Source organism: Sitophilus oryzae, unplaced genomic scaffold (genome assembly GCF_002938485.1).
Source record: "Sitophilus oryzae breed Bouriz unplaced genomic scaffold, Soryzae_2.0 scaffold_864_pilon_pilon, whole genome shotgun sequence".
Classification (NCBI taxonomy): Eukaryota; Metazoa; Arthropoda; class Insecta; order Coleoptera; family Curculionidae; genus Sitophilus; species Sitophilus oryzae.
Window position 1 is genome coordinate 359,072 of NW_022147488.1, and position 20,175 is coordinate 379,246.

The following is a 20,175-nucleotide window of genomic DNA, read 5'->3' on the forward strand; positions in this document are numbered from 1 at the left end:
GAATCACTAGCAACGACAATTTCAGGACGACCGGTATCCATGGATGCGACTATACTGTTTACTTGCCAAGGATTTCAATGTTTGTGCTGGCGTACTTGTTGAAATGAACACGTTGTGTGAGCGCCACACTTGCCACTGTTGTTTACAAAATGGGGACAGGTGGGGATACTTGCCAAGGACGCAAATATTGGCGTACTTGCCAAGTAAACCAGTAGTGAGAGTGCGCCTTTAGATGTATCTGTTAATCGATGCTTTAAGTGTTGTTTTTTGATTATTATTTACAAAATAATTCACAAAGTTCAATATACAGGGTGTCAAAAATAGTATACTAAACTTCAGTGGGTAAATCTACAGATAGGAACTTTTTTTTAATTTTTATCTGTAGAACCGTACAAAAAACGTTTCTAAATTTTTACGTTTCTAAATTAGTTTATTGATGTTACATATACTGGGTGACAATTTGAAAACGACCAGTATTTAATATTACCTCTACCGATGATAGTATGAAAATTTTTGGCGAAACACCTCAATTTACATATCAAGGGGGACAATTTTTGAGGCATTTGTTGTCGTGTTACTTTCAACCCCTTGACACCCAGGGCACCTACCCCTAAAATTTTAAATGGCAACCCCTATTTCTTTTACCATTTTTGTATTCCTTATAAAATTCTACATAACTAGGGTTAGAAGGCAGGACCTCATATGACTTTTTTAATAAAATTTTATTATTATTTTTTTAAAAAACTTTAGCAATATTTTCACAAAAATAATTAAAAATATTTTATTTGGTAATAGAGCATTGATATTTCGGCTCTATAAGATAATTATTCATCAAAAAAATAATAATTTAATGTAAAATTAGGTATATTTTTTGGATTTCCTCAAAAATCCTATCAAAAATGATACGAGGTACTGCACTGTAACCCTCGATAAACTAATGATAAAATAATGCAGTTTATGTAGAATTCTATAAGAAACAAAAAAATGGTAAAAGAAATAGGGGTTGCTATTTAAAATTTTAGGGGTAGGTGCCCTGGGGGTCAAAGGGTTGAAAGTAACACGACAAGAAATGCCTCAAAAATTGTCCCCCTTGATATGTAAATTGACGTGTTTCGCCAAATTTTCATACTATCATCCAGGTAGAGCGTAGAGGCAATATTAAATACTGTTAGTTTTCAAATTGTCACCCTGTATATCTAATTTTTCTGTTTATGATTTTTCTGTAGCCGATAGACGATGCGATGGTTTGGCTGTATTTATAAAAGAAGAAAACAAACGCTTAGGAGGACCGTTCGAGGTGGACCTATTCACCAATTTGACATTAGAAGATTGTCAAATAATGTGTGTGCGCGCTGAAAAATATCTTTGCAGGTAAGGAAATCATATTCTGGAAAACTAAATTAAAAAATATTGTAGTTTAGAGCATAAAGTATACAAGTGGTTATGATTTCCAGATCAATCGAATATGATGAAATGACAAAACAGTGCACGCTCTCCGAAGAAGATTCCGTGTCCCAAAAAGACGACATCGGAGTTTCTAGCAGCCCTACTCATCATTTCTACGATTTCGTCTGTCTAGATAGCCGTAAGTAATAATACAGTATGATCAAAATGTGACCGAGCACATAAATACTTTTTTAAAATAGTTCAATATCTTAAAAATGAAAATGTTGAGACAAAAACTTACTAGCTTTGCTAAGAGAAAGACAGCTCTCATTTGTAACCAAAATTACACTCTATACATAAAATCTTTTATGGTTATGAATAGAGATAAAAATAGAGTTATTATTTTTAGCCAGAGGATCAGAATATCCAGATAATTCTGTAACGTCCCATCTTTTTACGGATAAAAAACCAGACACGGCATTTCAACGATACAGAAACAGCAGATTGGGAGGTAAGTAGTATACAGGTTGTTAATTTGTTTATTACTCGCGGCAAGAGCTTTATGGTTGAAATATGGCAACCTCGGCCCGCTCGTCGATAGACGACGCGACGGGACGAGTTGGCAGAAAACCCTGTAAGTGCATGCGTTCTCAATAGGCAGTGTTGCCATTCTGTTCCCCTATAAGTAACTGTCCAGTTAACAACCTGTATACAGTTTATACCAAATAAACTTTCAGTCACGTGATTAAGCTTGACCGGTACAGCGTTGCCCACTTTTATATATTTTCTTTTAATCAAAATATTTTAGGAAACAGAAATAAATTAATTATAAATATATAAACAGTTATTATTTAGATCAACAAAACTCACTTCCTTAACAGCACTTAAGAGACATGGGGTCATTACTATCGCTTTCCCGTTCAAAATATTCTAATAAAGTTGCATTGAGTTTTTTACGGCTATTAAGCTATCTTGTACACTTCGCACTTAAAGAGGTTCTAAAAAGAACATTGTTCGACTGCAAGATCTGTTAGTAAACACTATTTGTTTATCGAACGAACCAAAAACTCATAATAAAAAAATATAGAGTCAAAACGAATGACAATGTCAGGAAATAAATAAATAAATTATAGTGATAAAAACTTATAGTGATAAAATGTAAAATATTCAGATTTGTATCTAAATATAATCCTACAGTACTTTTAATAATAAAACTGCTGGGGAATGATAAAACCTATGATAATTTCGACTTCATTTACTAAAAATTGACATAAAACTTTTAAAAAAATTAACACTAATAATTATAGAACGATTAAACAAGGATAGAACTTTTCCAGACACATATCTATATCAAAAAAAAATTTCTCGAATTTTAAACTACACCATTTAAAATTCTTTTTACTCGATATAAAAATAATTACAAGCTTCTCAAGGCCAACAGGCAGTAAGCGGCATTAAAAAATAAAGAGTACGGACTAAGTAAATGACGTCTAGGGCTTGACCTCGCCAAAATTATCATCGATTGCCATTCCTCAACCATCCTTGACGCCGTTTTTTAATCGTACGGTATATAACTTCATAGGAGATCACAATTCGGAGATATCTGGTCGATCACTCAGTGAATGTCTGGATGAATGCTTGAGACAGCCCAGCTTCCAATGCAGATCTGCGGAATATAGTGAGCGATACAGAAGTTGCAGGTTATCCAGGTTTAATCAACGCGACGGCATGAGAATAATCTACGATGCAGATTATGATTATTACGAAAATCTTATGCGTAAGTAGTGCCGTTTTCTATTTTTTTCAACTATAATTAAATTTCAATCGCAAATAATATAGTGGGTGGAGATGGAGATGGTTCCAGACCAGACGGAGGAGGAGTTTACCATCCCGGAGACAGTGGCGGTACCTACAGACCAGGAGGTGGTTCTAGATATCCACCGGGAGAACGTTATCCTATTACGACGGGAAGTAGATATCCACCTAACGTGGATGACTACGATGACAGATATCCATCCAGAAGACCAGGAGGATATCAGGATAGGTATCCCACTGATGACAGGTAGCTATAAAAAAATTACAAGTTTATACAGATAAAATATACATCATTTTATGATCTCTCTATAGATATGGTGGTAGATATCCCTCGGATAGGTATCCTTACAGACCTCTTGGTCCACCAAGGTACCCACCATCTTCAAGCGGAGGAGACAAGTTTTATCCTGTAGATGACAGAGATCGCGATAGGTAATAAAGAGATTAATTTAATATTAATATAGGAGGCTGTTGAATTTTGTAAAGAACTTCTTAGGATAACCCTGTATATTGTACATTATCTTTATCTTATGTCCTAGGTATCCTTCTTACATTCTTCCATCAGGTGAAGGAGGCTTATATCCAAGGCCTAGACCAACCTACAGTGGAGGATATGGTGACAGGTACTGTATCTAAAATACCAAAATGATTTGGCCTCAAATAATAACTATAGTCTGTGAAACGAATAACTTTGAATTTGACAGTTCCGGCGGGCTTTCCTAGTGTTAATTTTATTAAGTTAGCAACTTGCGGCCATGCTGATGCAATGCCGTCTCAGAACAGCCATGGAGCGAATTTTATGACGTCACGCTAGTTGGATACTACGTATTAATAAATATGTTGTAGAATACATGGAAAACATAATTATTCCTCGTATAGGTATATCATTTTATGGATTCTATTCGACACTATTTTTTTCATATCACACAACACTGATGAAGGCTATAAACGTTAGCTATAACGTTTTTTTTAAACCAAAAAAAATAATGAAAACTTAATCAGCGTTTATATTTATTCATGAAATGAAATCATTTTTTACAAGAAGAGACCTCAGTGCGGATCTCAGAACTCGAATGGCCAGATGCTACGTCTTCTCTGTGTTACTCTATGGATGTGAGAGCTGGACACTGGATTCACAGACCGAGAAGAGAATAGAAGCCTTCGAAATGTATATATACAGACGGATGCTGCGAATCTCATGGGTACAAAGGATCACCAACAATGAAGTACTCCAGCGCATGCAGAAACAAAAAGAGATACTGAACACCATCAAGGAAAGAAAAATGCAATACCTGGGTTATGTGATGAGAGGTGGTAGATACGAAATACTGCGCCTCATAATAGAGGGCAAAGTGCAAGGGAAAAGATCAGTAGGATGACGCCAGAACTCATGGCTAAAAGATTTGAGGAGATGGTTTGAACGCTCGTGTGCGGAAATCTTCCGGGCTGCAGTTTCCAGAGCCACAATTGCCATTTGGATCGCCAACCTTCGGCAGGAGAGGGCGTGATAAGAAGAAGAAGAAAATCAGCGTTTTTCCCGAACCTAAATCCCAAGAAAATCAAAAATTTTAGAATAATTTTACATATAAAATGACATCTTTATTTCATAGCCATCGCTGACGCCTTTTTTTCTATGATATTGTATTATTTTCAAATATAAATTTTTCAAACATTGATGCTTTCAAAATATACATATAAATTTTGTGAATGTAAATAATACTATATCACTATTAGTGATTATATCACTATTAGTGATTATATCACTATTAGTGATTATATCACTATTAGAGTATTATATCACTATTAGTAGATATTGAATGTTTTTTGTTAAATTAGATCGATTTTCAAACCCCAAAATTTAAAATATATTTTACATTTTACCCATTATCTTATGTACCTAGTCATTATTTGTATATTGTAAAACATTTGCTGCATTTGTATGGTTCATAGTTTATTTGCCAAAGTATTTATTACTATAAATAGGTATATATATTGTATTTATTAACTGTATATTATGTATATCATGTAAACTATATCATTTTTAAAATACAAACCAAAAATACGAGGAATAATTATGTTTTCCATACTATTTATTAATCCGTGGTATCTAACTAGCGTGACGTCATAAATCTCGCTCCGAGGCTGTTCTATTAGAGACGGCATTGGGCTGATATTTAGAAATGTCACAAGCTGATGACATTTTACTTTTGTCAATTACGACATTTCGCGTCGATTTTTGCAAGAAGAGGAAGAACTGTCACTTGTTTTATTATTTTCCTTTTCTATTTCACGAAAGTAAAAAGAGTTACCTATCTGATTCGTTCAGGCACTTATTTTAAAGAATATCAGTAACTTTTTGGACAGAGGGATTTGATATTTGCCATGTTGGTAAAAAATAACGGTCAAAATTCAAAGTTATTCATTTTATAGACTATATAAACTAGAGTTTATTCAACGCCAAGAAGCACCAAACGCAAACAAATACATAAGTCATTCACGTTGAACAGAATACTATTATATCATTCTCTCCAATTTCCAGTTTATTCAAACATTTCCAATTATGGTGTAGCCTCCATTACATAATTAAATAATATTCTTTTAATTGGATTCATTGTTGTCTATTTTTGTGTATATGGGCCCAAGTTATCCCTGCCAATTTCCTGATATCATCCCATTTTAGGTTTGGACTTCTACGTCTCTTAGTTCCTCGTGGGTACCATGGCTATCATGCTGTAATTTTTGTGGTCCATCTTCTTGCCAGTTCTTCTTGTCAGGTGTCCTGCCTATTGCCACTTAATGAATTTAATTCTGTCTGGCATCTATTACCCGTATCTTTTGTCGTATCCACTCTATTATTTTACGGTCTCTCTGGGTTTTTTAGTTCCATCGAGTGTCGTATGACCTGAAGTTCCCCTATGATGTCGGTTTTAAGTGTATACCTAGGTTTCGTATGCATAGGTCATGACTGGTAGTACACAATGATCGAATGTTTTCTTCCTTAGATAAAGTGGCATTCTAGATCTGAAGATGATTGAGTTTCTTCCATAATATGTATTCCATGCTAACTTAATTCTTCAATTGATGTATTATCAGTCTAGTACAGTGTAGTATTAACGATACTACACAGTACTACACTGTAGAAATACTACACATATCAGTGCAGTAATAATATAATAAAATATTAGTGTAGTACTACCGTTCACGTGCATGCCTCATATATTTGTTTACCTTAGGTGCATCTTGGCATTAATTGGAGTAGATATTAATATATTATTCTTCAGGTATGGCAGTAGATACGGTGACAGGTACGACTATAAACAAGACAGTTTTTATGGAGATAGACTTGGAGGAAGGGATAGATATAATATTGATAGATACCCTGTAGGTGTAGGAAGATATCCTTCAGACAGAGATAGATACAGTGGCAATAGGGATAAATATTACCCGGATAGAGATAGATATAATGGTGGATATCGTAGTCGATACGATGAAGATGACCGATACAACGCAAGGTATTTAAAAAAAAACTTTTTCTTACAAAATGCGCTTCATTTGATATTCTACTTGTTAAAAAATATCGCTCTTATACAGGGTGGTCTGGAAATTCTGTATCGAAACATTGAATTTCTCAAATATCTATTTTTTTCATAATACTGAGAACTACGATACTCCGTTTCAAGTTTTTGCTAAACAAATTACAACGAGCAAAAAATGATCGTAAACTAAAAAGTGTAAAGTGTAATTAAAACCACTAATGTTGAGGTTGAAATGAAGCTTTAGTCTCTCTCAAACTAGTACTTTTTTCATAACTTTGAGAACTAGGATACACCCTTTCTATTTTTTGTTAAACAACTTGCAATGAACAAACGTCTAAGGATGTCGAAGCAATATTGTCAGTAAAATCTCAGTTTCGTTGTCGTATAGTCCTAAGGGCTGTGCACATTATCATACACGTATCGTTTGCAGTAACGTTTTGATTCCGAGAAATATTAATAAGCAGCAGGTATCGTATAATCGACTTTAATAATAGAATTTAACTTTTAGGTATGGTGATCGCTATAACGATCGCTATGGAGGTACTAGATACGGCGGAAACAATAATAGATACGATGTTAACAGATACGACACCAATCGATACAGTTACTATGGAGATGACCGAGATGGTGGCAGCAGATACTTTTTTAGACCACCGTCACCGGATCGGCGACCATATGGTAAAGTTACAAAAATTACAGGGTGTCCCGTATAAGAATGCACATTACAGGGATATCGTAAACCAGAAGAGATACAGAGATGACTAAATTAGAGAGAAAATGCGTCTTGCTGAACCCTACAACGTCATGTCTCAAAATCTAAAAAAAAATCCGATTAACTTCCGAGGATATTTCAGAAAACATGAATTCTCCCGATTTCGTTTATTTATTAGAGTCTCAATCTGACGTTTCATTTTTGAGATACCATCATCAACTTTACTTTTTTAAATAGGGAACTAGATTTTATATTTAATTTTGTAAACGCTTATGATCTCCTAAGTACAATGATGCAGCACACTTGACTAAAAATGTATAATAAAGAATATTCTCATAAGAGAGAGGCAATGGGTTTGGGAGAGATGTGTACATACATGGTATATCTATTATTTCGTATATTTTTCATTTTATTGATTTTATGGAAAGCGCTGTTCATTAAAATGTTGTATCCTATGTTATAGGGCTTGTTTCTCTCTACAATTTCCAGTCTCACAATGTACCGTTTGTGTCCGGGAAGGGATCATAGTTTTATAGTTGTCGATTTTCGAAAAAAATCAGTACATGTATATTATTTCGTATATTTTTCCTTTGATTGATTTTATCGAAAGCACTGTTCAATGTTGTATCCTATGTTATAGGGCTTGTTTCTGTCTACAATTTCCTGTCTCACAATGTACCGTTTGTGTCCGGGAAGGGATCATAGTTTCATAGTTGTCGATTTTCGAAAGAAATACATGGTGATTCACGGCCATGGCACGTTCGACGTTTATGGCGAACCGGTGTTTTTTGAAAATTTGGATTTTTACATAAAGGCACCTGCCCCACCTTTCTAAAATATTTTCAGCATTACAGTGTTGCCGCATCATTTGAAAAGTGGTAGTATCTTTCTTATTTTAAATAAAACATCCAGTATATTATTACTTTTTTGGAAACTACTTTCATATCTCATAATTTTTCTATTATACTAACCTATACCTATCTCAAATAGTTTTTGAGATAAAAAATGAAACATATATGTGTAAAATTAACAAAAACATGGGTAAAATCATGAATTAGACATTTTTAAAGTTGAAATTTGCATTATAAGTTAACGAAAGTCGGTATATTCGATCTGTCTAAATGATTGGATATCAAACAGGGAGATCAGAAAAAATAATTATTTCCGTTTGTTATAAAATCGTTCAAATTATTGTTATTTTAAATTCAAGCCTATGTATATTATTTAAAAAAACGAAACCCAACCGATATTGCTTTTCAACGATATATTATGTTCCTATACCTAAACCTTCTAGTTCCTTCAGTAAAGCCATTTAAAAGATAATAATTCTATTATAATTGTTTCATTTAAAGAAAATTTTTACCAAGACAAATATTCAAACCTTATAAGTATCAATTAGATTATACGTTCTAATTTCTAAAATTATTTATCTCTTTTAGTTTACGTGATTCCTATAGTGTACCTTCTTATATAGATAAAAACAAATTATAAACTCAATATTATTTATCTTTAGGTCGCCCTGTAGAAACTCGACCACCACTAGCACCCAGTTCGATTGGATACGATGCTAGACCACCTTTGGGACCCTACACCAATCGCAGACCTCTATCGCCTGGACCAGATGGACCCATCTACGATGGTCTGGGGCCTGTTGGACCCGGTAGACCATACGCATCGAGGTATCTGTGTTGGGATAATATTTGTATTAATTATTGTACTGTAACATACAGAAAGTAATAAATGTGATGGACAATCGGTTATGAAAGACCTTTTTTCAGACCATATTATCATCATCATAATCATCAACCAGCCAATAAAGTCCACTGCTGGACGTAGACCTCCATTTGTTTCTATAACTTGAGCAATTTGTATCTTTGATTTTTCTCGGTCGTAAGTTCTGAGAAATGTCTTCGAGTGTCTTAGACTGTTCCCAAGTGAAGGATTCCCATTCCAGGTTACGGATGAAGTCTTTCAAGTTCTTCAGTTCCGCTTTAAGTTGGTTTCCACGTGAGAAGCAGAACAGTTCTGGTTCAGTTAGTGCAGTGTTCGCTCCTTTTCTGGCTAGGTCGTTTGCTATTTAATTGGCTTCAATCCCTTGAGGAGCTGGTATAGTGAGTACGAAGACTTTATGAAAGAGAGGTCTCTATATCTTTGAGATTCCATTTCATAATATACCCTAGATGTCCCCAAGTGCACCCAATTTCATCCAGCTTCTGTGGATGCGTTTTAAGTTATACATACATACCGCCATTACTCGTTGACGAGTATTTGACAAGCATCAGAAGATGGTCACGGAATGCGTTTTCTTTCATGAGCTTTTCTGTGAGTGAAAAGCCCGATACGTGATGTTATCTGTCTACCGCACTCCAGACATTCAAAAATCTCATTGCTTTGTTGCCTCTTTACTTTTTGGTTGTCGCTCTTAACTGACTTTACAGTTCTTCTCCATTCCGTTCTATTGTGAGCTGCCTCTTCCCACTCATTCTGCTTGTTAATTCCCTTTAAGTTTTCGTGGAAAATATCCTTGAACCTTTTGAGTTGTCCACCCGGCCGCCTCTTACCGTCTACAAGCTCACCGTAAAGCAGAGATTTTGGTATGCGGTTTTCTTGCATTCTGCATACGTGACCAGCCCATCTTAAGCGGGACTTTGTAATCATGACTTCAATACTCTCGCAGTTAGCTTTTTCAAGGACCGATACGTTTAAGACGTGATGGAACCATTTTATTCTTAAGAGTTGTCTAAGACGTCTCTGTTGCAACTTATTTAATGCGTTCATATGTCGGCGGTACGGCACCCAGGTTTCGCTTCCATATAACATGGTGGGAATTATTATCGCTCGGTACACCGCAAGTTTCGTTTTTGTGCTCAAGTCATGATTGTAGAAAACCCTGTCTTTTAATTTCCAGAATGCTCTCAGAAGTCGATATTAGCCTTTTCCGAAATCAAACTACCGAGGTAATTGAATTCCGCTACATATTCCAACAGTTCATCTCCGATTTTTATAGCATTGTTGTGATCTTCCGGGGGAGTGCACATGATTTTAGTTTTATCGATGTTCAGCTTCCAGTCCCAAGGCCTCGTATGGCCATGTATATGTGTTCAACATTTCTTGCAATTGCTGTAGCGTATTTGCAACTAGAGCACAGTAATCAGTGTATTGAAGTTCTGTGATGAATCTTGTACGTGTTTTTGCCCTGAGTCTTTTTATGTTGTACAGACCGCCGTCGTATCTGTATCTAATGCCCAAACCTCTCTCCTGCAGTTTGCTGTCCACTATAATGGAGAGCGCTGCCATGAATATATTGAATAGGAGAGGCGCTAAGACACATCCCTGCCTAACGCCTGTGTTTGTTAGGAAGGGATCGCTCAGTGATCCATGATATGACACTATTGATTTGTTGTTGTTATGGAGGCTTTTACACACTATAAGAAATTTGATGGGTACTCCGAACTTTTTCATAATTGCCCAAAGTGCATCTCTGTTCGCAGAGTCGAAGGCTTTTGTTAGATCGATGAATGCAACGTAAAGTTTAGACTGCTGCTCTTTTACTTTTTCCTATAGTTGCCGGATGGAGAATATGGAATCGACGGTACCGCGGTTGGTGCAAAAACCCGTTTGCGATTCTGGGATGATTTTTTCTATATGTGGGTGCAGGCGGTTTGACATAATTTTTGCAACAGTTTTTCCTCCGATAGCCAGTAGTGAAATTCCTCGGTAGTTTCCGCAGTCTGATGCACTTCCTTTGTTCTTAAATATATTCACTATATTCGCGTTGCAAAAGTCCTGAGGTACCTCTCCGCTTTCCCATATGACATCAAAGAGAGCCTTAAGATGACCAATAAGTTCTTTACTTCAACACTTATAGATTTCCGCCGGAATCGCGTCACAGCCAGCTGATTTGTTGTTTTTAAGCTGTTTTATGGAGTCCTTTATTTCCTGTTCTGTTATTGGAATGTCTAATACATCGAGGCTGTTATACTGAGGTATTATGTTGAGTGCTTCTATATTGGGGTTGTTTTCTCTTGGTTAAGGATATGGCTGTAATGCATGTAATGTTTTAAGTTATATCCTCTTTTCGAAGGACGACTTCTGCTCCTGAATGTATTTTGTCTCGGTCTATATCACAACTCGTTCATCGATCATCGTTTAGTCTTGCAATGTGCCCTGCCCAATTTCATTTGAAAGTTGTTATTTTTTCTGTGATACCCTTTTTCGAACCACACTTCCTTTTTTATAAAGTTCATTTCTTCTAGTAAATCTCATTAATCATTTTTCTCACTCTGTCTATTCAATTCTATCTTGGTTGGTTCGTCGTTATGATGTCACTCACTTTAAAGACTTTATCCCTATACATTATACAACTGGATTGTTAAGTGTTGTAGTTTACAGTTTTTTCTATGTTAGTTTATATTCCATCGGACTGTATGTTACATTTGTTGTAGTTGCATTCTGACTTTTAAACTTCTAGAGATGTTCTTGTCCATAACAATTCGTTTTTAGTGCGTTTACACTAGTAGTGGGAACTATCGAATGAATACTATCGAAACATTCGATAGTTGCAATTCATTCGAATAATTCGATAGTTAGTAAGAAAACATTCGTTGAAAACTATTCGAATAAAAATTATCGAATAGATCCGTCATCTGCCTTGAAATATTGTATTCTAGTAATTCGGCAGCAAAAACCATTCATTTATAAAATTCATTCATTTATGAAATTCATTTATTCGTCAGGATCGATTATAATAAAATATTAACTGAATTTTAGTTGTCGCCCGGCGACGTAGGTTTCTTTCCGAGAAATCCGACAGGCGGTCGGTGGCAATGCTATGAAAGAAGCCGGCATCTTTGATTTTTTGCGGAGTCAGATATAGATAAGGACACATTATTTTTTTTATTGAGGTGCTAGTATTTACACAGAAAATACATTATGAAGGGCGCTGTTGCCATATTTTGGTATTAGTTGATATTAGCAAAGAATATTATTGTTTGGCTTTAGTTAGTTAAGGCAAAGTTTACAGAATATTCTGTAAACTTTGGTTAAGGTTAGTATGTCTATATATTCTGCATTTTTTATTAATATTCTGTTGTTACACTGCAATAATACTTGTTATTTTGGATGTAGGAAAATGATTTTTAATGTTTTTAAGCAAAGACTGCTTTAATAAATAATAATAACAGTAATAATTTGTTATACCTATTAACAAAAAATTTAAAATCATTTAATATAAATATCTTTTTTAAGTAGTAGCCTTTGGTAGTAAAAATATAAACAACAAATTAGATGTCAAAATTATTTATATTAGATCCTATTTAAAATAATATAGTCTCTAAATTTTTTGTGTGGCAACGTTGGTTTATTAAATAATAATAATAATAATAATAACAGAACTAATTTGTTATATTAACAACAAATTTTAAAATCATGAAATATAAACATTTATTAATTTTCTAAGCATGCAGTGTAATGGAAGGAAAATATAAAAAATTAGAAATTAAAATTATTTATATTAGATGCTTTATATTACTATTAAAAATTATATTTACTTTTACTGGCATTTACTTTAAAAAATAAATGAAATATTTCTTCGCAAAAACTACATGTAAGAGAATTAGCATAAACAAAATACAAACATCGTTAACTTTTTTTTTAAATTGGCACGTGTAAAACTTTCATTTTAATTTTCTCACCCCATAGTTTGAGTTCGATAACCATTTACTTAACCACATTACTTTAATATGATTATTAAGTTCAACTAATTCATATTATTAAAACATCTAAAATACAAATATGTACTTTTAAAATTAATTTAAGTTCATCTCATCTCTCTTAAAAATTGCTACTTCTCAAAATTTCCCATTAAAAAATAGACCATATACCATATAAAATTAAATAATTGAAAGATCGGACTACGGAAAACCACACAACTTTTCGGAAAAATTTTGACCACCTGCACATGCACACAATCGTCAATAAATAAAATTAAAAAATAACTACTATTTTAGTATTTTAACTATTTTAGTAAACGCAAAAATAGCACAGTATTTATACGGTGAAGTTATAAAAATTTGGAAGAACTAATAATGCACTGACGCATACAAAAATCAAACGAATACTAAATTTCATTTATCAAAAGCATTCGATAGTCGTGGCTCAACGATAACCATTTAGTCGCACGGCGAGGTTGTCACATATGCTTTAGTATACAAATGAATGAATGATTTTATTCGAATAAAACCATTCGATAGTTGAAATCATTCATTCATTAACCATTCGATAGTCTAATTCATTCGATAGTTCCCATCGCTAGTTTACACATCTATTTTCTGCCATTATTCTTGATACAATTTCCTGGATTACATTTGATTTCCTTAAAAATACGGTTCCTAGATATCTGAATGTATCTACTTCCTCAAACTTGTATGGTTTCCCTCTCTCGGAATCTTATCTTCCCCATCAACCTTATGTACGTTATCACATATTATTTAAAAAAAAGACCAATAAAATTGCTTTTCGACGATATGTTTTGTCCCTACATCAAAACCTTCTGGTTTCTTCAGTTATGTTATTATTTTAGATGTGACGACAGTGACAGTTTCAAACAGATGGGTTCCAGACTGAGGGCAAGAAAAGAATACGTCAGAAAAAGCATATTTACGCCATCTTTGGGCAGATGTCAGCAGGAGTGCGTAGAAGAAAGAGATTTTATATGCAAATCGTTCAATTTCAGGTAAATTATATGTACCGATACGTATACATCGGAATCTCGTTAAGTATAAGAGATACAAACGGTGTTTAAAAAAATTTTAAAAAATAAAGTTGCGGAAAATAGCTCGGGAACGAAACGTAGGATTTGATATTTCATAATATTAAGAGAAAAAAGTGAAAAGATGAAATGGTATTTATTTTAAATATCTCTTGAAATAAACTCAAGAAAAAATAAAATGATTTTACAATATGTAGTTTTTTTTCTAATATTTTTGAGTTTTTTCATTTTCAAAGCATCATCAATTATCACCCTCGAATTTAGGACATCCTTTATATCGTTTAACGGATTTTATATTTGTCTCGCTCCAGTGTTATTACCTGTGAACATACAGTTACTGAATGAATATTTCGCAATTTATACTATTAATGGCCATAAAATCTAGGTATTTGTGTAATTCATTATTTCGTACATTTCCGTAATTACACGTATTATTAATAAAAATGGGGAAAAAACTAAAATGTAAACAACTACCTACTAACGTCAAAAATAATAGCAATCATGGGAAAAACTGTCGTCCCAATATCGTACAATTTAGACATTTAGTTCAATGTAACAATTAATAGTAACTTAAAAAATGTCACGAAACTAAGTTTTTCAATCGCAAAGTAATAAAAAAATGGCATAGTTCTTTATATTTTGTAGCTAATAAAATATATACAGGGCGTTCTTTTTTGAAATTTCGGGCGAAAATATTTCATCAAAAAATATGACGGGTGTCTATCTACTCTCTAACATACAGGATATTAAACTTTTTTAAAAAAATAGGTTTTATATACCATACGATAAAAAAAACGGTGTCAAAGACGACTGGGGACTGAAAATCGGCTATAATTTTAGCGAGGTCAAGCCCTAGATGTCATTACTTGGCCCACACTTTCCTTTATTTTTTAATGGCGTTTGAATGGTTTTCCTTTATTTTGTTGGCCTTAAGAAGATTGTAATTTATTTTTATATTGATTACAAATGATTTTTAAATGGCGTAGTTTAAAATCGAGCAAAAATAATTTTTTGGACATAGATTGGTGTGTCTAACGTTCTATCCTTTTTAATCTTTCCATAATTAGTGTTAATTTTTACAGGTTTATTTCGACTTTTTGTAAATGACGTATAGAGATTGACTTCGCCAAAATTACCATCGATTGTCTTTCCTCAGCCGTCTTAGACGCCGTTTTTTTTCGATCATACGGTATTTATTTTATATAGAATTTCCTTGAAATTCGTCAATGTTATTTTTTTAGTAATCATGTCCTAATTTAGGCCCAACTAAAATAAAAAATATTAGCATCAGAAAAAATGTACGCCATTGACTTTCCTCGCAGTTTTGATTTTTCTGGATAAGGCAACTAAAAATAAAACTTTTATTCCCTTGTATCATACCTATCCAGAACTGCTTTCGAGAAAAAATCCAGTTCATGTCCAGAGATCTGCACTCAGGACCCCATTAAAAACAAATAAAATGCTTGCTAACAACTAACAAACTATAAAATAATTATTAAAGAAATAAATACAATTCTAGAGAAGCGGCACCGGGTCATGAAAGCGACCGAGAAAACTGCGAATTGAGCGACAGAGACACCAGATACTTGGAAATGGGAAATTCGCAATATTTTGACAACACTGGCAATTTTGACTACTACGAGAGATCCATATCTGCAAATGGACTTGATGGAGACTGCCTAGATGGTAAATTTTCTTTTTTTTTATTCACAAAAGATAATTTTCAATGATCTTAAGATTATTGTTATCAAATAAAAATTTTCTTGTACAGTAAGCCAAGTGTGTAGCGAGGATGGAATGGAATTCACGCTAAGGACTCCCGAAGGCTTCTATGGTCGTATCTACGCACATGGATTCTATGATAGATGTTTCTTTAGAGGGAATGGTGGAACTATCAATGTTCTAAGAATAAGTGGTGCTCAGGTATACCATTTTTAAAACTAAAAGTCTTTATGTTAAAAAAACAACACGAAATACATAACTTTTCTTAAACATTTAAAAGAACAATACAAATATGAATTGTTCAAGTTAAAGTTGTATCAGTGATCATCGAACAATATCAGTATCGAAATAATTAATTCTATCTAATTGTTATTATTATTGTCATTCTTTGATAAAAATATTTTATACAATATAATTTTAGGGCTATCCAGAATGTGGTACTCAAAGATACGGAGACACTATGACCAACATAGTAGTGGTTCAGTTCAGCGACTACGTTCAAACCGGTAAAGACAAACGGTTCAATTTGACCTGCTTGTTTAGAGGACCTGGAGAAGCAGTAGTATCGTCTGGATTCATTGGTGCTGGGTAAGAAATTACCAATTTATAGTTATTCATGTATCAAGGGAATTATAAGTTATCTTCGGTGTATGTTTTAGATCTGGTAGTCCGATACCCATCGAATACTTGCCAGCCGAAAATACCCTAAGCTCAAAGGTGAGGCTGATGATCTTGTACCAAGGCAGACCGACCACCACTATAGCTGTGGGTGACCCGTTGACATTCAGACTGGAGGCTCAAGATGGATACAACTACGCCACAGATATATTTGCCACGAATGTAGTAGCTAGAGATCCGTACTCAGGAAGATCCGTCCAACTTATAGATAGATTTGGGTAGGTACTTGAATCACAGCCTATTAATAAACAGCCAGTCGACTTTAACCTTGCTAGTATAATTCTTTTATCTTAGAAAATAAAAAAGTTATAGGAGTGAAACAATTTTAAAAAACACTTGGTAGACATGATTAAAATTTACGCGTATCTTCTTGCTCCTTCTTGCTCCATCCAATTCAAAGATAAACTATATTTCTAGTCATTTTTTGGTTGTCGTTTGTCTAAATATTTTCCGACTCGTTGAACAGACTTTATTTTGTATTAACGGTGTATAAATCTACATAAGTGTCAATTGGTTATTTCAGATGTCCTGTGGACCCCTTTGTATTTCCTGAGCTGGACAAAGGAAGAAATGCCGACAGCTTAGAGGCCAGATTCAACGCCTTCAAAATACCGGAGTCCAACTTTTTGGTGTTTGAAGCCACTGTCAGAACGTGTAGGGAAGGCTGTCAACCAGCCTACTGTCAAACAGGAAGCGGAAGGTACCATTTTCTTTCACTCTTAAAAAAATTTCAGTGTATTTGTAAATACAAAAATGGTAAAATAAATCAATTCGATTCTCTCTCTCATCATTGGGATCTCCGATACTTCCAAAGGTTTTTCCAAAAAAAACCGATTATTTGCTGCCTAAATTGTATTCTTCTCAATACTGTTTTCTTTTATAGATCAGAGCCATCATTTGGACGAAGAAGACGTTCATTAAATGACACGCAGGATGTAATTGAAACTCCGACAAAGAACAGCACCAACTCTAACTTGATCATGTCCAAAGACACGCAGATTACTTCGAAGGATTCAGCAATGTCTGCTTTAAGCTCTAAAACTGACGAGCAAAAAAGCCAAAACGACGTTGTGGTCGGCGAGGAACCTACCAAAGTTTCCACGGAAAAAGCTAAAGAAGACGAACCTGAATACGTGAGAGAAATGATAGAGGTTAGTTAGATCTACTGAATCTATAAGTAATATATTTATTTATTCACAAGACTGGGGTGCAACAGAAAAAAAATTGTGTCAGGAAGTGGAAAATATTTAAACATGAAATATATAAATTCGTATCATCGAAAAAACTCTTAATGAACCCTGTATAATTCGTTTGGCGTTTCTCAGGTGTTTGATTCTCGCGAAGAGATGCCTCAAGCCCGGAAAGCAGAACCGGCTCCGGAATACGTCTGTCTCTCTCCCGGAGAGTATCACGGATTTATTGGAACTATTTTCGTGCTGGTCGCCATTTTGCTCACAGCCTCGCTATTGGCCGGTTTAGCCTATCGCAAGTACTGGCTCGTTATGAAGAAGAACATGCTAGCCGATCGTATTTCATCCTCTTCAAATTCTTCTTCGACGGCTACCTCGTATCCCACGACTAGGAGCAGCGGATTGTCTACAGGTAAGATTGCAAATTTTAAAGAGTAGTAGAGTAGTATTTTTGACCGGTCGCGGTCCCTCAATAAGCGACTTTATACTGTACATGTTTTTTTTCCTTTTCTATGTACTTTTATTTTTCTTTTTCGATGTCAAGGCGTGTCTATATTTGGCACCAACATCCAAAAACCCTTTTCCAACTTCAGCGTGGCGCGCGCCAGTAACTTCCCGATCCTACCAAAGATGGCGGAGTACGGCGAGGCCGCCGCCTCTATGTCAACGCCCCCTGGCGGCCCCTTCGAAGACCCCAGCGAGCCTATCTACACCGACCCGTCACTGTTCGAGCGGTCGCGCAGTCTGCGCAGCATCGCCGTGTCCGCGAAGCGCAGACTGGCCGCCCATCAACCCAATTGACGTCACGACCGCGAGGAAAGTGATCGTTTTAATTATACAGGATGGTTTGTTTTCATTGGATGAAACTGGAAAACATATAAAAATAGACTTTCCTCGTTATTTTCTTGTGAATGAAACTCAAATAATCATCGCTTTAGAGATAATATAAGCTGAAAAGGGTAAAATAAGTCTGTTTTCCCATCTAGTTGCATAAATAACTATTGTAGTTTAAAATATAATGTTAAAAAATAGTACCATCTGTTCACTAAAAAGCCTGTACCTATCGGGTGTTCCACTAAGAATAGTTTTCGACTGTATCTCCTAAGAAGTATTAGCCGAAGGGCCTGCAGAAAAAAATATTTATTACTAAAGAGAAATTAAATAAAAAGTCAGCAAAAAAACGCACCTCAGTATCTATTTTCAAACCGAAGATGTGATGGTAGGCTTCTAGGAACTTAAATAATGTCCAGCAGTCGCATGGCTTCTTTGGAAATATTATTACTAGCTAAAAGTTTCCGAGATACAGCCGAGAGCTATTCTTAAGGATGATTCACGGTACACCGGACCGTACCCGAGTCGGGCACGTTCCGTAAAGTAGACACCGAGCCACGTCCGGGCCTTCAATATATGCAACACCGAGTGGACAACGGGGATCATGTCCGTGCCGATTATATTCTAGAAAACAGTGTTGCCGCAGTGGTACGTTTGTACCAAATTTGATACTTTTAATTCTATTTGGTACAGTGGAGCTACATTTTCAAATCCAGGATGATTCGGTACAATAATTATTTCCCACGCGCACCGAAAATGAATAGATATTTAATAATTATCGTCGTTGATATTGCATTAAACGCGCTTACCGATACCATTCGGAGACAATCCGCATTAATTAACGACGTATTATAAACGTTGTAATGTCTATAGGGTTGCCTATATTAAATAACCCGAAGAAAAAACTTAAAAATTTGCTGTTTCTAACATGCTTCTATATTTGCGTTTTTTTTTAATAAAATTTAAGTTTTCCAAGTATCGTGTGTAGTATTAGAATTACTTACATTTCTTCAACCTATACATACTTATAATTGCGTTTTCTGAATTTCAATTTCATGTTTTTCGTCTCGATTTGTGTCTTTCTCCAGGAAGTTTTTTATGTAGAAATTTATGAAGAAATTCACACATACCAAACCGGATAAAGTCATTTGCAGATGTATTTTGTTGTGCTTTTTTGAAAAAATTGTACCAAAGTGGGTGCGGCAACACTGCTAGAAAACAGTCGCTATAGGCCCGTAGACGAACGAAGTATTTAGCCGCGGCGTCTCATTTATGTTTGCCGCAACGGGGCCGGAACGTAGCGGATCCGAGGAAAAATGTACACCGACATTTCTTGGACGGGGCACGGACGCGTTCCGGCGAAGCTCGGAGCGTGTTTGGCTTAGCAAGAATGTATAAGTATAAATAACATTTGACAATGTTAGGCCCTGCCTTCACCGTCGCACGGCTCCGGCCCGTCCCGGTGTACCGTGAATCATCCTTTAGTAGGACACCCGGTACTTTTATCAAGAACAAAAATTATGTTTACAAAATACA

General features: G+C 35.0%; 1 protein-coding gene across 1 annotated transcript in view; it reads left to right on the top strand.

Moving 5' to 3' along the window:
• The window catches only part of LOC115890446, a 66,805-nt gene extending 47,656 nt beyond the window's left edge, over positions 1–19,149 (top strand). Inside the window, exons 6-24 of the mRNA XM_030910675.1 lie at positions 1,227–1,371; positions 1,455–1,585; positions 1,796–1,897; positions 2,969–3,163; positions 3,226–3,448; positions 3,514–3,633; positions 3,741–3,824; positions 6,483–6,713; positions 7,246–7,415; positions 8,963–9,128; positions 14,030–14,182; positions 15,738–15,904; positions 15,990–16,141; positions 16,362–16,528; positions 16,600–16,836; positions 17,142–17,318; positions 17,502–17,769; positions 17,944–18,220; positions 18,353–19,149. Coding sequence (XP_030766535.1) covers positions 1,227–1,371; positions 1,455–1,585; positions 1,796–1,897; positions 2,969–3,163; positions 3,226–3,448; positions 3,514–3,633; positions 3,741–3,824; positions 6,483–6,713; positions 7,246–7,415; positions 8,963–9,128; positions 14,030–14,182; positions 15,738–15,904; positions 15,990–16,141; positions 16,362–16,528; positions 16,600–16,836; positions 17,142–17,318; positions 17,502–17,769; positions 17,944–18,220; positions 18,353–18,609 — 3,422 coding nt within the window. The 3' untranslated portion in view covers positions 18,610–19,149. The remainder of the gene's footprint in view (positions 1–1,226; positions 1,372–1,454; positions 1,586–1,795; positions 1,898–2,968; positions 3,164–3,225; positions 3,449–3,513; positions 3,634–3,740; positions 3,825–6,482; positions 6,714–7,245; positions 7,416–8,962; positions 9,129–14,029; positions 14,183–15,737; positions 15,905–15,989; positions 16,142–16,361; positions 16,529–16,599; positions 16,837–17,141; positions 17,319–17,501; positions 17,770–17,943; positions 18,221–18,352) is intronic.
• The last annotated feature ends 1,026 nt before the right edge of the window (positions 19,150–20,175 follow it).